At 39.4% G+C, this 12,758-nt stretch overlaps 1 protein-coding gene across 8 annotated transcripts in view; it reads right to left on the bottom strand.

Annotated features, from left to right (window-relative positions):
• Nucleotides 1-12,758, bottom strand: part of LOC116957285 (uncharacterized) — a 97,527-nt gene that overhangs the window by 59,907 nt on the left and 24,862 nt on the right. For all 8 annotated transcript variants that reach the window (XM_076055678.1, XM_076055677.1, XM_076055681.1 and 5 more), the window contains exon 3: nt 1,962-2,246. In XM_076055678.1, coding sequence (XP_075911793.1) covers nt 1,962-2,246 — 285 coding nt within the window. The remainder of the gene's footprint in view (nt 1-1,961; nt 2,247-12,758) is intronic.

The raw sequence follows: 12,758 nt of genomic DNA on the forward strand, positions 1-12,758 counted from the left end.
GTTTAGTAGTGTATAGTGTAGTGTATAGAGTAGTGTATATTGTATTGTATAGTGCAGTGTATAGTAGTGTATTCTGTAGTGTAGTGTTTAGTAGTGTATAGTGTAGTGTATAGAGTAGTGTATATTGTATTGTATAGTGCAGTGTATAGTAGTGTATTCTGTAGTGTAGTGTTTAGTAGTGTATAGTGTAGTGTATAGAGTAGTGTATAGTGTATCGTATAGTGCAGTGTATTAGAAGTGTATTCTGTAGTGTAGTGTTTAGTAGTGTATAGTGTAGTGGATAGTAGGGTATAGTGTAGTGTCTAGTAGTTTAGAGTGTAGTGTATAGCACTGTTTAGTGTAGTGTATATTGTGGTGTATAGTAGTGTATAGTGTAGTGTAAAGCAGTGTATAGTGTAGTCTTTAGTGTATAGTGTAGTGTATAGTAGTGTATACTGTAGTGTAGTGTTTAGTACGGTATAGTGTAGTGTATAGTAGTGTATTGTATAGTCGTGTAGTGGATATTGGTGTAGCGTATAGTGTAGAATATAGTGTAGTGTATAGTGTAGTGTATAGTGTAATGTAGTGTAGTATATAGTAGTGTAGTGTTTAGTAGTGTATAGTGTAGTAGTGTAGTGTATACTGTATTGTAGTGTTTAGTAGGGTATAGTGTAGTGCATGTCGTGTAATGGATAGTGGTGTAGTGTATAGTGTAGAATATAGTGTAGTGTATAGTGTAGTGTATAGTGTAATGTAGTGTAGTATATAGTAGTGTATAGTAGTGTATAGTGTAGTGTATAGTGTAGTATATAGTAGTGTAGTGTTTAGTGAAGTGTATAGTAGTGTATAGTGTAGAATATAGTGTAGTATATACTAGTGTAGTGTTTAGTGTGGTGTATAGTGTAATGTAATGTATAGTGTAGTATATAGTAGTGTAGTGTTTAGTGTAGTGTTTAGTAGTGTATAGTAGCGTATAGTGTAGAATATAGTGTAGTGTATCGTGTAGTGTATAGTGTAATGTATAGTGTAGTATATAGTAGTGTAGTGTATAGTAGTGTATAGTGTAGTGTATAGTGTAGTATATAGTAGTGCAGTGTTTAGTGTAGTGTATAGTAGTGTATAGTGTAGAACATAGTGTAGTATATACTAGTGTAGTGTATAGTGTAATGCATAGTGTAGTATATAGTAGTGCAGTGTTTAGTGTAGTGTATAGTAGTGTATAGAGTAGAATATAGTGTAGTGTATCGTGTAGTGTATAGTGTAATGTAATGTATAGTGTAGTATATACTAGTGTAGTGTTTAGTGTAGTGTATAGTGTAGTATATACTAGTGTAGTGTTTAGTATAGTGTAATGTATAGTGTAGTATATACTAGTGTAGTGTTTAGTATAGTGTAATGTATAGTGTAGTATATACTAGTGTAGAATATAGTGTAGTGTATAGTGTAGTGTATAGTGTAATGTATAATGTAGTATATAGTAGTGTAGTGTATAGTAGTGTATAGTGTAGTATATACTAGTGCAGTGTTTAGTGTAGTGTATAGTGTAATGTAATGTATAGTGTAGTATATACTAGTGTAGTGTATAGTGTAGTGTATAGTGTAATGTAATGTATAGTGTAGTATATACTAGTGTAGTGTATAGTGTAGTGTATAGTGTAATGTAATGTATAGTGTAGTATATACTAGTGTAGTGTATAGTGTAGTATATACTAGTGTAGTGTTTAGTGTAGTGTATAGTGTAGTGTATAGTGTAGTATATACTAGTGTAGTGTTTAGTGTAGTGTATAGTGTAGTGTATAGTGTAGTGTATAGTGTAGTGTATAGTGTAATGTAATGTATAGTGTAGTATATAGTAGTGTAGTGTTTAGTGTAGTGTATAGTGTAGTATATACTAGTGTGGTGTTTAGTGTGGTGCAGTGCAAAGTGCAGCGTACGAGCAGGCAGGCAGGCAGGCGGGGAGGGGGGCACACCCCCCCACTCACAGTGAACGTCGACTCTGGCTTCCACGCTGGGGGTGCTGCTGCGTCCGCACGCGTTGCTCAGGACGCAGCTGTAGTGGCCCACGGCCCCACTGTCGACGGAGATCAGCGCCAGCGAACGGTCGCTCCCCGCGTCCTCCCCCAAGGGGCAGCCGTCTCGGAACCAGCTCACGGTCACGAGGTCGCCGCTTCCGCCGCTGCCGTGTGGCACGCGACAGCTGAGGGTGACGTTGCCACCCTCGACGATGCGCTTGGGGTGGACGTCGAGGGACGGGATGGGCGGTGGCCCTGCCAGGGGGGGGAAAGGGAAAATTGAATCGAACGGGACGAGGACCGGTCTGGCCGCGTCGCACGCAGTTTCAGATGGATCGTATACACTACTATACACTACACTATACACTACACTATACACTACACTACTATACACTACACTATACACTACACCATTATACACTACACTATACACTACTATACACTACACTACTATACACTACACTATACACTACACTATACACTACACTATACACTACATTATACACTACACTATACACTACACTATACACTACATTATACACTACACTATACACTACTATACACTACACTACTATACACTACACTATACACTACACTATACACTACACTATACACTACACTATACACTACACTACTATACACTACACTATACACTACATTATACACTACACTATACACTACTATACACTACACTACTATACACTACACTATACACTACACTATACACTACACTATACACTACACTACTATACACTACACTATACACTACACTACTACACTATATTATACACTACACTATACACTACACTATACACTACACTATACACTACACTATACTACTATACACTACACTACTATACACTACACTATACACTATACTACTATACAATATACACTACACTATACACTACTATACACTTCATAATAAAGGTTTTTGGGTTAGATCGCGTTTATTTACAAATGTGTCGTAACCCTCCACCACCCGACACGGCCAATCAGCAAAAAAAGTGTCACGTTGACAAAAGACAAATAATTCACTACTTCAGCCCACCGGTGTGTTGAAGAGTTAATCCACATTTACAGTTTGAGTACGACGTTTCGCTGGTAAATACTTCCAGCATCATCGGGCAATTCGCCAGAATGGTAAAGCCCTCGCTTGCTCCCGGTTTTATATAGGGCAGCAGGGTGACGTCATCACTTAACTCATCAGGTGCAGTGATTAGAGGCGGAGGGGGGGGTAATGTAATTATATAATCGATTAGTAATCAGTCATTGGTTATGATTAGTAATGAGTTGTAGATTAGTAATTCTTTAAATCAAAATGTAATGTGTATTATTTAATAATACGCTTCCAGGCCGCACTAAGCCGGTAGCTGTCAGAGCGATTAAAGTTATTCTTGTTCCTCTCAATTTCAATGGATTCTCTAATTAGTCTTTGCCAGTAATAATTAGTTTTACACACCACTGCAACATTGTCAAAATCAATTGAGTGTCCTTGTTGACAAGCATGTTCTGCCACTGCCGATAGTTGTGTTTGAGATAATTTAATATTTCTCTGATGTTCTTTTAGTCTTACGCTGATGTTACGTCCCGTCTGCCCAATGTAGCAGCTGCCACATGAACAATTAATCCGATATACACCTTCTGTTGATAGTTTAGGTAATGCGTCTTTAGTGCAAGATACTAGTTTTTGAATTTTGTGTACTGTACCAAATCTTACTGTAATGTTTTGCTTTTGCAAAACGCGGGCTAATTTGTCAGTTACTCCTGAGATATATGGAATTTTTATTGTTTTAACAATCTGGTCGCTTTCAGTAGTATTGCTTTGCGATCGTGATTTGGCATTCAGTGCTCTGTTAATTTGAGCATTATTGTAGCCATTCTGTCGTAGTGCGTCTTTAACGTGTTTAATCTCTCTCACTAGACTCTCACCATCTGACACTGTTTTCGCCCGATGTACGAGCGTCTTGATAAGAGAGGATTTTTGAGCTGGATGATGATGTGATTCTGCATTCAGATAGGCATCAGTGTGCGTTTGCTTTCTGTAAACGCTGTGTGTTATTTTACCGTTTAGGCCATGTCCAAGCAAAATATCTAGGAATGGGAGTGTGTTATTCACCTCCATTTCCATGGTGAACTGGATGGCCAGGTTTTGTGCATTGAGATTTAGAAAATCATTAAGTGTATCTTTACCATGTGGCCAGACAACCAAAGTGTCATCCACATACCTAAACCAAAAGGATGGTTTTAATGTGCTCGAGGCAAGTGCTCTTATTTCAAAGTTTTCCATGTACAAATTTGCTATAGCAGGGGATAAAGGAGAACCCATTGCTGCTCCTTCCTTTTGTTTAAAGAAATCCCCTCTCCATAAGAAGTAAGTGTTATTTAAACAATGGCCAGCAAGTTTCGGAATATCTTTTTGTAAACCGGTATTCTTTACTAGTGTATCAAGTAATTTAAGCGATTCGTCCACTGGAACCTTAGTGAATAGAGAAATCACATCAAAACTTACCAGAATATCATCAGGAGTAAGTTTAATATCTTTAATCACATTCACAAGATGTTCTGAATTTTTTATGAATGAAGATGTCTTACCGATGTAGGGCTGTATTTGTTTGGTTATATATTTTGCTAATTGATATGTGGCAGAGCCAATTGTACTGACTATGGGTCGTAATGGGATGCCGATTTTATGAATCTTTGGTAGCCCATAGAGTCTAGGTGGTTTTGAGGCCCTTGGCTTAATTAGGTATTGCTCATTTTTAGGGATTAATGAATTTGCAATTATTGCAGTGGTCTTACGTTCTAAAGTATTAGTTGGATCTCGTTTAATTTTAATGTAGGTACTTTCCTCTAGTAAATTTCTAATTTTATTATCATAATCGGCTCGTGACATCACTACAGTAGTAGTCAGTAGGGATTTGTTTATTATGTAGTCTAGAAAATTTATTAATTTGGTTAGTTTTTGTTAGTTTAAACACATTATCAGCCGATTGTTGTGTTATGTTATCGATTATATTCCAATAATGCATACAAAACTGTACTGAACTTGACCAACACTATATTAACCGGTGACATGGTCTCTATCCTTTCTAAAGGCCTTAACTTTGCCGTTACCCCACGCACAATTCCAGTGGATGAGATAATTGCTGAGGTAGAATCAGCAGTTAGACTCCTTCCACATAATGAGGCAGAGATGACTAGACATGAGGTTGCTAAAATAATTGAGAATAGCAAAGTTCCAAAAGTAAATATTAGCTCTAACGAGGCAAAAGCCTTAAGAGAGCTGCGTGTAAATAAGGATATCTAAATCCTAGCAGCTGATAAAGGCCGCACTACTGTAGTGATGTCACGAGCCGATTATGATAATAAAATTAGAAATTTACTAGAGGAAAGTACCTACATTAAAATTAAACGAGATCCAACTAATACTTTAGAACGTAAGACCACTGCAATAATTGCAAATTCATTAATCCCTAAAAATGAGCAATACCTAATTAAGCCAAGGGCCTCAAAACCACCTAGACTCTATGGGCTACCAAAGATTCATAAAATCGGCATCCCATTACGACCCATAGTCAGTACAATTGGCTCTGCCACATATCAATTAGCAAAATATATAACCAAACAAATACAGCCCTACATCGGTAAGACATCTTCATTCATAAAAAATTCAGAACATCTTGTGAATGTGATTAAAGATATTAAACTTACTCCTGATGATATTCTGGTAAGTTTTGATGTGATTTCTCTATTCACTAAGGTTCCAGTGGACGAATCGCTTAAATTACTTGATACACTAGTAAAGAATACCGGTTTACAAAAAGATATTCCGAAACTTGCTGGCCATTGTTTAAATAACACTTACTTCTTATGGAGAGGGGATTTCTTTAAACAAAAGGAAGGAGCAGCAATGGGTTCTCCTTTATCCCCTGCTATAGCAAATTTGTACATGGAAAACTTTGAAATAAGAGCACTTGCCTCGAGCACATTAAAACCATCCTTTTGGTTTAGGTATGTGGATGACACTTTGGTTGTCTGGCCACATGGTAAAGATACACTTAATGATTTTCTAAATCATCTCAATGCACAAAACCCGGCCATCCAGTTCACCATGGAAATGGAGGTGAATAACACACTCCCATTCCTAGATATTTTGCTTGGACATGGCCTAAACGGTAAAATAACACACAGCGTTTACAGAAAGCAAACGCACACTGATGCCTATCTGAATGCAGAATCACATCATCATCCAGCTCAAAAATCCTCTCTTATCAAGACGCTCGTACATCGGGCGAAAACAGTGTCAGATGGTGAGAGTCTAGTGAGAGAGATTAAACACGTTAAAGACGCACTACGACAGAATGGCTACAATAATGCTCAAATTAACAGAGCACTGAATGCCAAATCACGATCGCAAAGCAATACTACTGAAAGCGACCAGATTGTTAAAACAATAAAAATTCCATATATCTCAGGAGTAACTGACAAATTAGCCCGCGTTTTGCAAAAGCAAAACATTACAGTAAGATTTGGTACAGTACACAAAATTCAAAAACTAGTATCTTGCACTAAAGACGCATTACCTAAACTATCAACAGAAGGTGTATATCGGATTAATTGTTCATGTGGCAGCTGCTACATTGGGCAGACGGGACGTAACATCAGCGTAAGACTAAAAGAACATCAGAGAAATATTAAATTATCTCAAACACAACTATCGGCAGTGGCAGAACATGCTTGTCAACAAGGACACTCAATTGATTTTGACAATGTTGCAGTGGTGTGTAAAACTAATTATTACTGGCAAAGACTAATTAGAGAATCCATTGAAATTGAGAGGAACAAGAATAACTTTAATCGCTCTGACAGCTACCGGCTTAGTGCGGCCTGGAAGCGTATTATTAAATAATACACATTACATTTTGATTTAAAGAATTACTAATCTACAACTCATTACTAATCATAACCAATGACTGATTACTAATCGATTATATAATTACATTACCCCCCCCTCCGCCTCTAATCACTGCACCTGATATGAGTTAAGTGATGACGTCACCCTGCTGCTCTATATAAAACCGGGAGCAAGCGAGGGCTTTACCATTCTGGCGAATTGCCCGATGATGCTGGAAGTATTTACCAGCGAAACATCGTACTCAAACTGTAAATGTGGATTAACTCTTCAACACACCGGTGGGCTGAAGTAGTGAATTATTTGTCTTTTGTCAACGTGACACTTTTTTTGCTGATTGGCCATGTCGGGTGGTGGAGGGTTACGACACATTTGTAAATAAACGCGATCTAACCCAAAAACCTTTATTATGAATAATATTGGTCGCGAAAGCCTACGTGTTAAACTGACTACTATACACTACATTATACACTACACTATACACTACACTATACACTACACTACTATACACTACACTATACACTACACTATACACTACACTATACACTACACTATACACTACACTATTATACACTACACTACTATACACTACACTATACACTACACTATACACTATACTACTATACACTACACTATACACTACACTACTATACACTACACTATACTATACACTACACTATACACTACACTACTACACTATACACTACACTACTATACACTACACTATTATACACTACACTATACACTACACTATACACTACACTATACACTACTACACTATACACTACACTATACACTACACTATACACTACACTACTATACACTACACTACTATACACTACACTATACACTACACTATACACTACACTATACACCACACTATACACTACACTACTATACACTACACTATACACTAAACTACTACACTACTACACTATACACTACACTATACACTACACTATTAACTACACTACATTACAATACACAATACACTATACTATACACTACACTATACACTACACCACTATACACTACTATACACTACACTACTATACACTACACTACTACACACTACACTACACACTACACTATACACTACATTATACACTACACTATACACGACACTACTATACACTACACTATACACTACTATACACTACACTATATACTACACTACTATACACTACTACACTATACACTACACTATACACTACATTATGCACTACACTATACACTACACTACCACACACTATACACTGCACTACTACCGCACTCACCTCAAGACTCAAGACGTCTAGACAGTGCCCTGGGACTTCCGACCTCCGGCACTTATCAGTGCCAGGTCCGGAGGGCCCAGTGGCGGTACCCGTTAAGCAGAGCATAGTGTGAGGGCACACTAAGTGTGAGGACGTATCCTCTAGGCTCTCGGGTGGGAGAGGCCATTACCTCTCCCACCTGATAGCAGCGATTTTGCTGTGACTGGTCCCACCTGAAGACGGAGGCTTGCTTTGCCTCCGAAACGTCGTGTTTCATTGTTTCTTTCATGTTTACTTCGATTTATTTTAATTTGTTTTACCTGCTACGTGACTTTACCGAATAGAACCGAGGAGTACGAATCCTTGCAGTCACGAAACGCTTCGAATCTAGAATGAATGAACAGTGTTGCTGACAAAGAAGTCTCTTGCCTCACCATGTCAACGCAGCAACACTGCACCGCTATACACTACACAATTGTACGCTGCACTATAAACTACACTCTACACTTTACATTACACTGCTATACCACGATACACCGCACTATGCACTGACGCAGAGACAGTACGGGGCACCAGCGGGACAGTACGGTTCCACGGCACCGAGGCTACCGATGGACGTGCTCCCGATGACCGATGGGGCAGACGTTGACAAGGTCACGTGAAGTGGGGGGGGGGAGAGCACGTGATCGAGTGGCGTGGGGGCGAGCCTAATCAGGGCGGCGGGGCGACAGGACCACGCGCGGCTTGGAGGAGGGGTCGGGGAATTAGGGGGGGCGTGGCTTAAGCGGCGGAGCTGGTGGCTGTCTGTGTGGGGGAAATTGTCGGCTCGCCTCCGTCATCCGCGGGTTTGTCTTCGGACGGGAAGCGACGTTGTCTCCGAAGCGAGTCGTCTCGCTACCGCGGCTGTGCAGAGTCACTCAGCGGCTGGCACGTCGGGTCGCGAGTGGACTTTGTTCATGATGCGGAAGGCAAGACGGTGCCTCTGGGAGGTTCTTCTGCAAGCAGTCGGCAGTGGTCGCAGCGAGATTCAAGGTGATACACTACACTATACACTACTATACACTACACTACAACCACACTATACACTACACTATACACTACACTAGAATATACTACTATATACTATACACTACTATAATATACACTATAATATACTATATACTACTATACACTACTATATTATACACTATAATATACTACTATAATATACTACTATATACTACTATAATATACACTATAATATACTACTATATACTATACACTACTATAATATACACTATAATATACTATATACTACTATACACTACTATAATATACACTATAATATACTACTATAATATACTATACACTACTATAATATACACTATAATATACTACTATACACTACTATAGACTACTATAATATACACTATAATATACTACTATACACTACTATAATATACACTATAATATACTACTATACACTATACACTACTATAATATACACTATAATATACTACTATATACTATACACTACTATAATATACACTATAATATACTATTATATACTGCTAAAATATACACTATAATATACTACTATACACTACTATAATATACACTATAATATACTACTATATACTACTATACACTACTATAATATACACTATAATATACTACTATATACTACTATACACTATAATATACACTATAATACACTACTATATACTACTATACACTATAATATACACTATAATATACTATACACTACTATAATATACACTATAATATACTACTATACACTATACACTACTATAATATACACTATAATATACTACTATATACTATACACTACTATAATATACACTATAATATACTACTATATACTACTATAATATACACTATAATATACTACTATACACTACTATAATATACACTATAATATACTACTATATACTACTATACACTACTATAATATACACTATAATATACTACTATATACTACTATACACTATAATATACACTATAATACACTACTATATACTACTATACACTATACACTATAATATACACTATAATATACTATACACTATACACTACTATAATATACACTATAATATACTACTATATACTACTATACACTACTATAATATACACTATAATATACACTACTATACACTACTATAATATACACTATATACTACTATACACTACTATAATATACACTATAATATACTACTATATACTACTATACACTACTATAATATACACTGTAATATACTATTATACACTACATTATACACTACTATACACTACACACTACACTACAACCACACTATACACTACACTATACACTACACTATACACTACTACACTATACACTACACTACTATACACTACACACCACACTGCACTACACACTACACTACACACTACACTACAACCACACTATACACTACACTATACACTACTACTACACTACACTATACACTACACTATACACTACACACCACACTACACTACACACCACACTACTATACACTACTATACACTACACTATACACTATACACTACAACACACTACACTATACACTACAACACACTACACTACTATACACTACGCTATTATACACTACACTATACACTACACTACTATACACTACACTACACTACTATACACTACACTATACACTACACTACTATACACTACACTATACACTACACTACTATACACTACATTATTATACACTACACTATACACTACACTATACACTACACTACTATACACTACACTACTTTACACTATGCACTACACTACTATACACTGTACACTACATTACTATACACTACACTACTATACACTACACACTACACTACTATACACTACACTACCATACACTACACACTACACTACTATACACTACACTACTATACACTACACTACACTCTACACTACTATACACTACACTACCATACACTACACTACTATACACTACACTATACACTACACTACCATACACTACACTATACACTACACTACCATACACTACACTATACACTACACTACCATACACTACACTATACACTACACTATACACTACACTATACACTACACACTACACTACCATACACTAACGGTTGGTGCCAAAGAAGCTCAACGTACGTAGAGGAGTAGAGCGAGCGACCGTGATGGAGCGTACACTTGGAGGTGCGAGCGAGTTGACAGCGGTGAATGGCGCCACGTCACGGGCGCTGTAAGTGGGGCGGCACCTTCGGGAACAATCCTGGGCCTGAGCTAGGCGGAGGAGCCGCCATGGGGTACTCAAGCGGGGGGGGGGGGGACCCCGTTGCGACGGCGATCTCGCCGTAGGGAGCGTGAGGTCGTCGGAGTTGAGAGAGGAACGAGGGGTCTCCGTGAACGACATCTCGGCCGTCGCCGCCGAAGAAGAAGGGCTCAAGATGTAGAGGTGTCACCTCGTCGCCGGGCGGTGTTGGATGATCCCCCGCCCGGGGGCAGACGAGGGGGTAGGCATAAGGGAAGCCGTACCCGGGGCGTAGATAGCTGAAGGAATGTCCACGAAAAGCAGCGGTACCCCGACCTTTTTTCGGCACCAGGCACCGGGTTTCGTGGAAGACAAAAATTTTTTTTTCACGGACCGGGGGAGCGGGCGGGGGGGGGGGGGGGGTGGGTGGGTTCACCATTGCACACGGAGTTGGTGGTGTACACGGTGGTGCTTTTTTCAGGAATATTTTTGCTGTTTTTTTTTCACGGATTTTCTGTTTTGCACGGTCAACACACACACACACAGTAGTCACTTAAAGATGTTTTTTTTCCCTTGTTCGTGTTTTTTAGTGTTTTTTTTTGCTTGTTGTTCTGGTTGCACCCAGATTCAAGAGCCGAATGACTCACGGGGCTACAACCAAAAATAAAGAAACTGAAACCGGGTCTTGACCAACCTTTTCCAAGAAGCTCTCCGGCAACGTTTGTGTCTGTTACTCACTGTGGCTACTGGCGGGGGGGGGGGGGGGGGGGGGAGGGGGGGTTAGAGCTTGTGGGCTTTCTACCAAAACACCACGTGACTGAGACTGAGTTGCGCAGTGCGGGGTGAAAGAGGCGCGCACGGGGAGAGGTGAACGGTAAAATAACGCGGTGGCGGGTTCCGCTGCCATCGGACTCACCGATCTCACCTCCTGCTGCTGTGCGGCCCGGTTCCTAACAGGCCACGGACCGCTACCGGTAACCGCGGCCCGGGGGTTGGGGAACCCTGGCGTATAGGACGGAGTTCTGACCTACGCCGCGACGGGTGTGAGCGTCGAGGGTAGAGATTGTAGCAACCGGTGAGTGCACAGGGGGACAGAGTGTGTCAGAGTGTGAACAAACGGAAAGCATCCCGAAGTGAGAATTCCTCGTCTCCGGCTGGTTCTATGAGTCTCCTGGGTGTCAAGAAGTACCACAACAACACGAACATACGTGCGTATGTACGTGTGTACGTGTAACAGCACTTGCCCCCTGTTAGAGGCTACATGGGGGGGGGGGGGATCCTTTATCTTTGTGGACATGTAACCAGCGCCGTGATGGCCAGGAGATGTTAACTACCTCGCCTGGTATGCAGGCGGTCG

Source organism: Petromyzon marinus, chromosome 72 (genome assembly GCF_048934315.1).
Source record: "Petromyzon marinus isolate PM22_M1 ecotype Great Lakes invasive population chromosome 72, UKy_Petmar_22M1.pri1.0, whole genome shotgun sequence".
NCBI lineage: Eukaryota > Metazoa > Chordata > Hyperoartia > Petromyzontiformes > Petromyzontidae > Petromyzon > Petromyzon marinus.